Raw genomic sequence first — 12123 nt, 5'->3', positions numbered from 1 at the left:
AACATATTTAAAGCAAACAATTTTCCCCTGGGATTCAGTCCACTTGTCATCTCTTCATGGACCACAGAGTCCCTGCCTAGCAATGCTGGAGGACAGCAAAGCCATTCCTCTCTCAGAGAGGACTAAAATGACCCCTTCTCCCACCCTAAATAAACCTGGCAATGAGGTCAAGCAACTCCTCCCGGCTGAAGCCCACTTGGAGGCAAAGTTAATGTCACTTCCTAATTATCCAAGTTAATTCCACAACACAGAGGTCCAAACTGGAAGATAATTTCAAGCCTTTTGCATTTAGCTATTACATAGTATCCGATTCTACTTCTCCACCCAGTTTACATGCTTACTTACATTTCATTAATTTATTCTTTAAAGATCTAGCATCAAGTCAGTATTTAAATTAGATCCAGAAAAAGACTTCTCTGGGTACCCAATGAAAGCTGGCCGCGGCGAATACAGCAAGGACTCAAGAACTGATCCCAGAAAATGTCTGTTCCACCTTCTAAGAGGAAAATGACAAAAAATGCTTTACCATTGTTGAGGCTTCCACTCCTCCTGTGCTTCCTGTGGCTTTTTATTTTTGTTTATATTTTGCTTTGATTTCTATGTTTGGGGTGACATTCAGTGGTCCACTCAGATGATGTCAGATACACCTCTAACCTCAAGGATAATTCTGCATAGTGATACTTGAGAAAACACCCCAAACAATGTAGAAGTCCAGCTAAGTATGCACCCAGGAAAATTCTTTAGCCATATTTAGAAATATGAATTTCTAATAGTGAAAACAGCTCTGCACCCCAGAACTTAACTGATTACTTAGGACTGATTTGGAACATGAGTTTCTGGCCTTTTGGACAGATGCACTTATCGTAGCGCCTAGGTTGATGAAGATGGTTGAAGAGGAACAACTGAGATCTTGGCCTCCTTCCCAGTCCCGAGTAACAGGAATGTGAATTCCCTGAGCGTGAAAGTCCAGCTCTCACGGAATATTTCTTCCTCATGGCACAGATAAGCATCGTTGATGGAGACCCCTAAGTCCTATCAGCGATGGTAACTTGGCTCTTAGGGCTTCTCCAGTTCCTGATGGAAAGACATTCCTGGGAATGCTATTCACTCCTCCTGTTTCCCCCCCAGCTCTCCTAGGAAGGGAAGTCACTCTGGCTATTCATTTCTCACTGAACGGTAACAATGTCTATGACCCCGCCTCGTGGGAATGGGATTTCCAGGGAAGGCTGCAGGCACTCTGTCAAATCACCTGAGAATATGCTGATTTATTTAACTCTCAGGGCATTGCTGTGGGTTAAGGGTTTAATCAAGTTAAAAATAATTGAGGACTTCGGGAAGTACCATGGCTAGTCTATTTGAAAATCCACTTCCCTGCCAGCTCTCTCTCATTCTGTTGACAGACTGTAGACCCTTCTTTTCATCTCTTTCCTCTTTTTTACAGCTTAGCCTGGTCCCTGAAGGAGTATGCTCTTTCTAAAACATAGATTATGCACTATACACAATGTGAAAACTTGACACACTCTTCCTGTTGTCATCTGAAAGATTTTTCTACCTGGAAGGAATAACTTATCTCACCTTTCACTCTCAGATTGGTTTTACTTAGAATTCCTTATGAGAACCAACATATTTAAACTTTATGGAGGAAGATAAGCTGAAACTCTTGTGCCTCTTTAATTTGTCTTTTTCCCTAGTAAGATTTGTGACAGCTTCCCCCATTGCTGTTATCCATTATCGAGATTTAACTAAACTTTGAGGATTTGTGATTTCAGAAGCATCATCTAATTTTCTATGTAGAGGGGACAGAGAGCTAAAAGTAACGGGGAAAGCTGAGGGCGTGTATGGCACAGAAGAGGAAGATCTATAACCATGCAAGAGACTAGGTGGTCAGTCCATTTAGTATATGTGCTTCAAACTGGAAACAAACTAAAGAAGTAAAATAGATCTCTTTCAGGTCTCATTCTCCTGGCCTCTGGCTACCTCTCCAGGGTCATCTCCATTCCTGCCCCTTCTCAGCTCCTCCAGCACCACGCTCAGCACCTCCCCGTCCCTCCCTCAGCCCACACCAGTTTGGCCCAGCTGACAACTGGTCGGAGGTCACGTGTCTGCTCACATTTCATTCTCAGGGACACCTCTCCGGATCCCAGGCTCTAGGTGAGGTCTCCCTCATCTGTGCTTTCAGGACATCCTGCTGTTGCCTCTGGTTCTCCATGGAAACGCCCATCTCACTTTTCTGAATTTATTATTCAGAATAACAAAAAAATTCCCTGGCAAACTGTAAGCTCCATGAGTGACTGGGCCCGTCCTGGGTACAACCCTAACACCAGAGCTTCATATAACGTATGGGACATGGTAGGTTTAGTGAGTTAAGCTGTGTGTGTGAGTGTTTAAGGTTTTAGCGCTCAACCAGGTTACCTTAGTTTATTATGAGCAAATTAGTAGACTGTGTCCACCGTGCTGACACTTCTGTCACTAAACGAACGGTGAGCTAAAACTACTGACTGATGTCTACTCCACTCGCCAGGGACCCACAGAACACCAGATTACTTAAGCTGGGCAAAGAGAGATAGGATGTATCTTCCCATTTATACTCCAATTAATAACTAGTTTTCTTTGTATCTTTCTACCTTTAACTGTAAAATAGGATTTAAAGGTCAAACGAGACAGTAGCTTAATAAACAATGTTTGAAAAAAGAATGATAGTATTAGCAGAACTACATCCCATATTTAGAGATAATTCATGACTATTAACTAGCTTGCATGCTTTAACTATGACACGTATATACACAAATGAAATTTCTTTCTTAACTGTTTACTAGAGATTGGAGGTGGTGGGAAACGATTACAATAGACATAAATTAATAAAGGAGATCGTTTGGACTATACTACTTCCTTTATTATTTTCATATTCGTAATGGTTACAAATATTGGAACAATGTATTAAGTGCTGACAATAATTATTTAAGTAGCAAAAAGAAATTTTGAAGAGGTCAATAATTTCCTATTCCTGTTCAAAGTATCTTCAACATTGGTGGACAAGCACCTTTAAGATTTTAATCAATTAGCACTCTCCTATACAGGAACTCTAACGTGAGAATCTGAGGGAATGCTGTGGATTTACACATCTCTAAAAAAGGTGCCATAAATACTGTTCTCCAAGAGACAAATTTCTCATAGTGACTAAGATGGAAAATCCTTCAGGCAAATTAGTGCAACATGTAGAAAATTCAGTACTGTTCACAAGAGATTCATTAATAACAAAGGTAATATAAATAAGTAGTTTTAATTATGATTTTCACTGTCAATATAAAGATGCAGACATATATGTAAATCAGCAGAACTACACTTAATGAATCCAAAAATGTGTGTCCACTGGCTAACTAGAAAACAGTGCAGCATAAACACCACTTTTAACTCCACCCACCTTTTCTGTTTTGGCAGATTCGCCTCACTGAGGCATTGTGTGAGAATCTGAGTTATTTCTACAGCATTCATGAGGTTCCCAGTGAGGACATTCCTTACAAAGAAAGGCGGAACTATCATCCGTAAATAATATCAATGAAAAGAACAAATCACAGGAAAATTTTAAATTATTTAATGATTAAATTCTCTTTGCATTTAATATCTCATCCTGTCTGAGTGGTCTCTTACTGGGATACACTGAATTAGGAGATACAATAGCAACTTCTTATCTTATGTCTATGAGCAGAATTGTCTCTCCCTTTCATGGGGAGTCCAGATGTGCTGCCCTCAAAAGATACTCAGATACTAATTCCAAAACCAATCTAAACATATCCATTTCATCTCACATCTGAGACTTCCTTTGTTGGTAATTCTATAGAGAGAATATAAGGTCAGTCATCAAGATAGACATACCAAAAAGATGCCTAAGCCCTATAAAAATTAAAGAAACAAAAATAAAAATTTCCAAAAGCAGATTAAGAAAGGATTGCTGTAGACCTGAGAATTATATTGTAGTAAATTGAGTTTTGGGCCCTAGTTATTTACCCCTCCCTCTGCTCATGCCTTCACCATGTAACTTTACAGTTTCTCTTAAAAAGAGAGATATATTTTCCCCAACCCCATATAGCCTAACACTTGCTTTGGCCAATGAGTTGTGGGCAGAAGGGTCTGTTAGTTCTGCAAAAGCTCTTAAGTGGCATTGGGGTTTCTGTTTGCCTTCTTGCTCTTCTGGCCTTGCCATGAGAAGAAATGAGAGGCACATAGGGCAGAACTGGGCCTAACTCACACTGGAGCCAAGTCCAGCCAGACCTGCATCTAGAAGCAAAGCCACCCAGGCAAGTCCAGCCTAGATCAGTCATCTACCATCCAATCCACATGCACAGAGTAAATAAATGCTTATGCCTGAATGTTACTGAGATTTTTTTGTGGTTATTTGTTACACAGCATTATTGTGAGAATAGCTAACTGATACACTTATACGTTAAAGTGAGCAAAAGAGGTATGCATTCTCCTTTAGGAGTCTGAAAAAATATTTCCTTCTTGATTGATTGTTGATTTATTTACCAAGGAAAGTCAGCAAATGCACATCTGACTGATAGAGAGTTACATCCAATGAGTTCATTCTAGGTTGGCCTCTGACTTACTTTTTTCCTTACTATCATGCTAATAACTGTTATCAACTTTCAAATGTTTACCTTATTCTCTCATGTGTTGGGGATATCAATGTGATATGACCTAATCTGTAAACTTGTGGAATTAAGTTAGACCAGTGGTTCTTGAATTATTCTTTAGGGACCCATGGTTCCAAAGAGGTGTTTGGAGGAGTATAGCATGATGAAAGCAGGGGAAAAAAGGTAAAGAGTTGGAGTGCTAAATTATCAATTGCAAAATTCGACTTTGATCTGTTTTAGATAGTTAGACTTCATTTGAGAAATCAGTTCCACTGTTTAAAAATTAAAGTTTAAAACTACTGGACAAAATGCTTTTTAAAGTCTTCTCATACTGAAAGCAGTACGATCACATTTTTTGCTTTGACTACCCCCTTCTCTTTCTCACTATTACCATGTCCTTAATTTCAGATGTCGACTGTCACCTGAAGTCTTGTAATAACTTCCTAACTTGACTCCCTGCTTTAAGTTACAAGTTGTGTCATTTCACTCCTCTGCTTAAAACTAGAGTAAACTAAACCTAGTGGGGCCTTGAGGCTCTGCTTCTCTCTTCAGTCTCCATGCCTGCCCCTCTTTCCTCACTACCTATTTATTTTTTAATTTTTAATTTTTTTACCTTTATTGGAGTATAATTGCTTTACAATGTTGTGTTAGTTTCTGCTGTACAACAAACAAAGTGAATCAGCCATACGCATACACATGTCCCCGTATCCCCTCCCTCTTGCGTCTCCCTCCCACCCTCCTTATCCCACCCCTCTAAGGTCGTCACAAAGCATCAAGCTGATCTCCCCGTGCTATGCGCTGCTTCTCACTAGCTATCTATTTTACATTTGGTAGTGTATATATGTCAATGCTACTCTCCCACTTTGTCCCAGCTTCCCCTTCCCCACCGTGTCCTCAAGTCCTTTCTCTACGTCTGCATCTTTATTCCTGCCCTGCCACTAGGTTCATCAGTACCATTTTTTCAGATTCCATATATGTGAGTTAGCATACGGTATTTGTTTTTCTCTTTCTGACTTACTTCACTCTGTATGACAGCCTCTAGGTCCATCCACCTCACTACAAATAACTCAATTTCATTCTTTTTTTATGGCTGAGTAATATTCCATTGTATATATGTGCCACATCTTCTTTATCCATTCATCTGTCGATGGACACTTAGGTTGCTTCCATGTCCTGGCTATTGTAAATAGAGCTGCAGTGAACATTGTGGTACATGACTCTTTTTGAATTATGGTTTTCTCAGGGTATATGCCCAGGAGTGGGACTGGTGGGTTGCATGGTAGTTCTATTTTTAGGTTTCTAAGGAACCTCCAAACTGTTCTCCACAGTGGCTGCACTAATTTACATTCCCACCAACAGTGCAAAAGGGTTCCCTTTTCTCCACACCCTCTCCAGCATTTATTGTTTGTAGATATTTTGATGATGGCTATTCTGACTGGTGAGAGATAATACCTCATTGTGGTTTTGCATTTCTCTTAGTGATGTTGAGCATCTTTTCATGTGCCTCTTGGCCATCTGTACGTGTTCTTTGGAGAAATCTTCCCTCACTTTCCGCTCTCGTTTAAAGTGTACCCCGCTCTTTCCCACCTCAGAGGCGTCTCATAAGCTGGCCCCTCTGCTCTTCCCCTACTCTTCAATGCCAACTTTGAACTCTCCTTCAGTTCTCAGGGTCCAAGTCATCCTCTCAGAGAGGTTTTTTCTGATCAACCAAAACTATCACAGGTCCCTGTGTCCCCGTTACTCTCTATGATGCACACTGTTCATTCCCCTCCTTTGCACTTATCATGACTTAACAGTTCAGGAACATTTGTTGGTTGCTTTTATTATATGACTTTCCATTGAGTATGAGCTTCATGTGGCCAAGGGCCAAGTTGCCTGGTTTATTTTTGCATTCCCAGGACCCAGAGCCTGGCACATAGTACATACTCAATAATATAAATGAATAAATGACTTTCTTAGCTTTTATCAACATGCTTTTTTTCCACTGCTTTTCTATGCCATATAACAGCATTTCCCTGTTAACATGTGATCCCAGTTTCTGATATGCGTATACCTGCTCTCTCTCTTAGTTACCTCCCTTAATTCATGTATAACATTCCTTATACTCCTGAATATCAGAACTTTCTCCTTCAGTTTGCTTCATTCATCATACTTCCTTCCTCTCATTCTTTTTGTTGGCCAGTGGCCATGATCTGATCTGTTCTAGGACATTATTATCCAGCTGATCCCAAATCTTACAATTAGGTTATACCCACAACCAACTTAACAATAGCAGTTATTCAAGAAATGAGATCTGATACCTATAGAAGTAAATACGTATGTCATTTGACAGACGTGACTGAGGGATTTGGGAAATACCCAAATTTCAAGCAAGGCGACCAGGATATAGTTTCAGGAAAACAATGACCAAAGTTACATTCTAACTAATTTCCTTACTCTCTGTCAGAAGAAGAGAAAAAAAAAAGTGTATGATTTGTGTATAGCCTAGAAAATAGGGATGCAATGGACAGGAATGTGGAGTGTCTTTCTAGCAACGGCCAGAGTAGAGACAGCAGATCTGAGGAACGGTAATGTCACGATCACTAGAGAAGTGCAGTCTGTTGGGGCCAATAGGTCAATCATAAGCCCTCACTACAGTTTGGATGCTCTGAGAGTCAGACCTGAGGTTTCTCCCTAGAAGTGAAAAACCTGGCATTTTGGCTTAAGGCCAAAATGTCTTCAGTGAGTTTGTTTGATATGAGTCAAGTTACAAAAATTCAACATATTCTGAGTTTACTGAAAACATTTAGTTTCTTGATCGACAAAGCTAAGATCCATATCTTAAACCACAGTTCAGAAAAAAAAGAAAAAGAAAAAGAAAAAAAAAGCCCTGCCCTGAGCAGTCGGTAGCCTTGCTTGGACACCACCTCTATGGTGCCTGGCTTTCTTTCTCATTCTCATACGAACCAAGCATAATTTCAGAACATTTTCCACATCTATCGCCATCTCTCTGTTGGCCATAAAGCACTTGTGTGAGTACGTGATTCCACAGAATGGAGTTAGGTAATATAAGCATTTTTTGTCACCGAGACGATCAGAGTGAAGACACAAGTCCAAAGCCTCAGCAAACACACTTGTGGGTGTGATTCTAGGGTTCCCCTTTTACCCAAAACGAAAAGTTTAGATAATGTCTTGACAAGTGGTTTGGAGGGTCATCAGCTACCTGCAGTAATCAGCACAGGGAACAAGTTCATGAAGGAAGGAGTTAAGAAAAATAAAAATTTTCAAACCTGGGACTGATATCTTCCCCACAGTCGGATGTTTCATCTCCATAACGAGGCCATTGTGCAACACCTTAAAATGTAAAAACAGAGAGAAAAATAACTTACAAAGTAAAATTATCTTCAATCTCAAGGAATATGCAAAGCCACCTGTTCAATCCATTGAAGAAAGATATTGCAAAACACAGATTTTTTTTTTTTAACATCCTTACTGGACTATAATTGCTTTACAATGGTGTGTTAGTTTCTGCTGTATAACACAGTAAATCAGCTATATGTATACATATATCCCCATATCCCCTCCCTCTTGCGTCTCCCTCCCAGCGTCCCAATCCCACCCCTCTAGGTGGTCACAAAGCACCGAGCTGATCTCCCCATGCAATACAGCTGCTTCCCACTAGCTACCTATTTTTCATTTGGTAGTGTATATATGTCCATGCTACTCTCTCACTTGAAATGTTACTTTGAAAGTAATTTTTTTTTTTTTTTTTTTTTTTTTTTTTGCGGTATGCGGGCCTTTCACTGTTGTGGCCTCTCCCGTTGCGGAGCACAGGCTCCGGACGCACAGGCTCAGCGGCCACGGCTGACGGGTGCAGCCGCTCCACGGCATGTGGGATCTTCCCGGACCGGGGCACGAACCCATGTCCCCTGCATCGGCAGGCGGACTCTCAACCACTGCGCCACCAGGGAAGCCCGAAAGTAAATATTTGAGGTTAAAATGTTTCCATCTTATATTAAACCCAGTGAAGCCAAAAAGAATTAGAAGACTCAAGGGCTAGCAAACTTGACTTTTATAAAGTCTTCCCACCCTTAAAAATGGTATTTGCTCCTGAACACAGGGTATGATTTCCCCCCTTTCATCTATGCTTGATCCTCTGAATATTAAAGCTCAGCCTTTTCCTGCATGACCTCATAGCAGGACTGGGCCAAGGTCAACTGCAGAAGGACAGGATGGGAGGAACCAGGAACTGGAACAGAGGAGCCCTGGAAGTTTATTCAGTGGAAGGGGTGGGAAGTCAGTCCAGTTTGAAAGGTGAATCAGAGTATCCAGAAGGCCCAGTGACTGTGGGAAGTAGACAGATCAGAGCTGCTGTGACAAGCAATGAGCAGAGACAGCTGACAGGGAGTACAGAGTAGGACCAGGTCAGAGGCCTGAGCAGGAGACTGAAACCAGAGATGTTCTCAGTGGTAACAAGACCTTACTCATAAGACTAGGTTTCATAAGTAGGACTCCACTACCCTGGAGTCAGGGGGATGGAGACAGCTGAGAAAACAAAAAGCCAGGAACCCCATCCTAGACGGCTGATTTGATCTCATGCATTGGACCAAAATAGGTATTTGGTGTCCCATCAAGAACACAAGGTAGACTTGACCTCTGGGTTAAGACTCAAGGCAGTTACTAGGACAGGGACATTCTAGCAGAGACCAACCAACAGAAACGTGACTTGATGCTGAACTGCTCAGCTACTGAAACAGAGCTACTTAAATCCTTGGCACTGAAGTTTAAATCCTTTAAACTACAGAAATCCTTGGCTGTAGTTTTTCCCAGGGGATGGGCAGGAAAAGAAAATCTGCCAGAGATCAAGTGCCCTCCAGCTGTAGGTAAAGGATGAGATGAGGGTATGGAACTAGATTCTAGAACATAAAACATGAGTTACTGGAGGCAAAATGTTCTGTGATACACAAATGAAAATGCTACAAAGCTGTCTTCTTTTGTTAGTTTAGTTTTTAACAACTGGAGGCTACCTGAGTATACTGTCTCAAAGAACCCCCAAATTCAGTTTTTTTATTACTACTACTGGATCTTCAGTGAAACACCTATGGGTGACTTACATATGAACAGTGCTTCACCTGCACTACCTACCAAGTGCAGAGCTTCTCTCTTCCTGCTCCATACAAAGAGGTATTTCAGTGGCCCAGTGAACTTGTGGACCACAATTTCATGCTAATATCCCAAAGAGTAGCAGTAGTAATGGTTCTCTAGCATTTTGAGCCTCAGGTAAAAGGAAGATCTGCACATCCCTATCCTTATCATAATCTTTCCACACAGCAAAAGAGCATGAAATAAATAAACCAATAAAAATGTTTTCTCACTTGGAATACTCAGGGAGAGAGGACACATTTCTTGGCTTTTATCCATTTCTGTTGGGCTTATTGGCCACGTTATGGAATAAGCCATCCATACAACAACCTCCCGGATGACATTTTAAGGTTAGAACTGTAACTCTGCTATGGCTAAATATTAAATAATATTTAAATATTTAATATTAAATATTAAATAATATTAAATAATAAAGACAGTGGCTTCCACTGTCTTCTTTGGCAGTGGTCACCACTTTGGGGGTGACGCTCTTTACGTGACCATGTCAAACCTCCCTATTAAGCGTGACGCCACACCCTAAGGAGATCTTTCTAGGGATGCCTTGCCTTTCTTTTGGAATTGCCAGCTTTGCACCCAAGAGCTGGCCAGAGAAAATTCTTGCCGGTGTTCGAGCTGTGCTATAATTTAATTCTGGTGTACCTCATTCTCAGCACCCGCCCAGCACAGCCTCCTCCTTCGTGGGGGTGAGGGCTAAAAGCCAACGCGAGGTGCTAAATCTCAGTTCTACTGAGGACAGGAACAAAAATACCACGCTAAATTTCACTCGAAACAATTATCTGCACACTGAATCATTCTTCTCTTCTCGTATCTCTGTTGCCCTCCTGACTACCTCTTTGTAATAACGCTGCAGTGCTACTCACAAAAGACAAAAGTGAGTGTTCTCAGCTAAATATAACTTAACTGATAGTGTTAAAATTAATTAACGCTGAATTTTAATCATGTAGCAAACGTTAAGTGTCAAACCTGAAGGGGTAGTTGTTAAAGGTCAAGGGACATACATCAAAGTTTGTAAAGCAAAAGCTAGCAGTTGATTGAAGTTTTTCATGGAAGCAGCTTAAGGAGTGTAGTTCCTTCAGCTCTAACCCTCACTGCTGTCTATAGGTGATATTCCCAACATGAAACTTTCTTATCTAACTGGATCAATTCCTTTGCGTTGACAATTGTTCAGTTTTAAGCAGAAACGCAAATTCTTCTTACGCTTGAAAGGAAGGTAACTGCAGCCTCTCATTTGCTGTAGTATTTTATACAATTATGAGGCAAATGGGCTAGTCTGAGCTCCCATCTTCAGAAAGAATTGACTTCTCTCCCTGCTTGGTTGCCACCCACCTTTTTATGTGAAGTCTGAGGTCCATCAAATTCCATTGGCTTTCTTCATGAATCATGTCAGATTATCTCAGAACAACTGAGGCTGTGGCACTGCTGTCCCTGGAAACCCTGCCTGATGACTCGGAACCCTGGAAAACTCTCCAGCCTTGTTTGTGGGACAAGTCCTGCTCTGCTTCATAACATATTCAAGAATCTCAGAACCCAGGCAGCCTGTCTGGATTTTAACATAACTCTCTCCCCATGCACTTCAGGTCTGTGTCGCATCCTAACTTCACTGGAAATGCAGGAACTGCCCCTTGTCACCATTTGTATGACATTTCTTTGGGAATAGTTACTACATGTTTCCTTTTCCTTTTCTCATCCAGGTGCAATGCCCCATTCTCTACTACGTTAACCAAGAAATTCAAATGTAAAGTGCTTCTTTTTCTGACCATTAACAACGGAATGGGGACCTCAGCCTTAGGGACCTCAAACTGCCATCTTCCTTGAAGGAAATTTCATGCCTGGAATCACAGTCTGGCCATTCAGGATATTCTTTGTTTCATAATTCGTTACTTTAAAATAAGGCAAGGGGCCTTCCCAAGAACTCTGATGTGGATTTTGTCCTTCTCTTACACATTTTATCCTCCTTCGATCTTTCATGGATTGGTAGCTCTTCTAAATTTCATTTCTTCTTGAAATTTCAATAGCCTATTCTTGACAAGAATAGAATTGTAGACACTGCACCCATCTCTCTAGCAAAGTATCAGGCCTATTTAAAATAAGGTCTCTCTTTCTTCTTCAAGAGTTTAACAGATTGACAGCCTAATGACAGAGTCAAATGGTAATGTATTAATGATGGGGGGGAAGAGAAAAATGTATACCTTAAAGCAATGTGGGAAATAAAATTTTAAGTGGAAGTGAGAAAGTCTTTTTATAAAGTCCTATGGCAGGAATGGCAGCAAAAAGTCTGTAATACAGCAGTAGCAAGAAAAAAAATGTTGAAAAAAACCAAAAAACAATACTCACTATATAAGCAGTGAAA

The 12123-nt window shown here is 40.8% G+C and overlaps 1 protein-coding gene across 4 annotated transcripts in view; it reads right to left on the bottom strand.

Moving 5' to 3' along the window:
* The window catches only part of SUGCT (succinyl-CoA:glutarate-CoA transferase), an 827778-nt gene that overhangs the window by 231129 nt on the left and 584526 nt on the right, over positions 1–12123 (bottom strand). For all 4 annotated transcript variants that reach the window (XM_067042878.1, XM_067042879.1, XM_067042881.1 and 1 more), the window contains one exon: positions 7901–7964. In XM_067042878.1, coding sequence (XP_066898979.1) covers positions 7901–7964 — 64 coding nt within the window. The remainder of the gene's footprint in view (positions 1–7900; positions 7965–12123) is intronic.

The sequence above is a fragment of the Kogia breviceps genome, chromosome 9 (assembly GCF_026419965.1).
Source record: "Kogia breviceps isolate mKogBre1 chromosome 9, mKogBre1 haplotype 1, whole genome shotgun sequence".
NCBI lineage: Eukaryota > Metazoa > Chordata > Mammalia > Artiodactyla > Physeteridae > Kogia > Kogia breviceps.
This window is presented reverse-complemented; position numbering and strand designations above follow the sequence as displayed.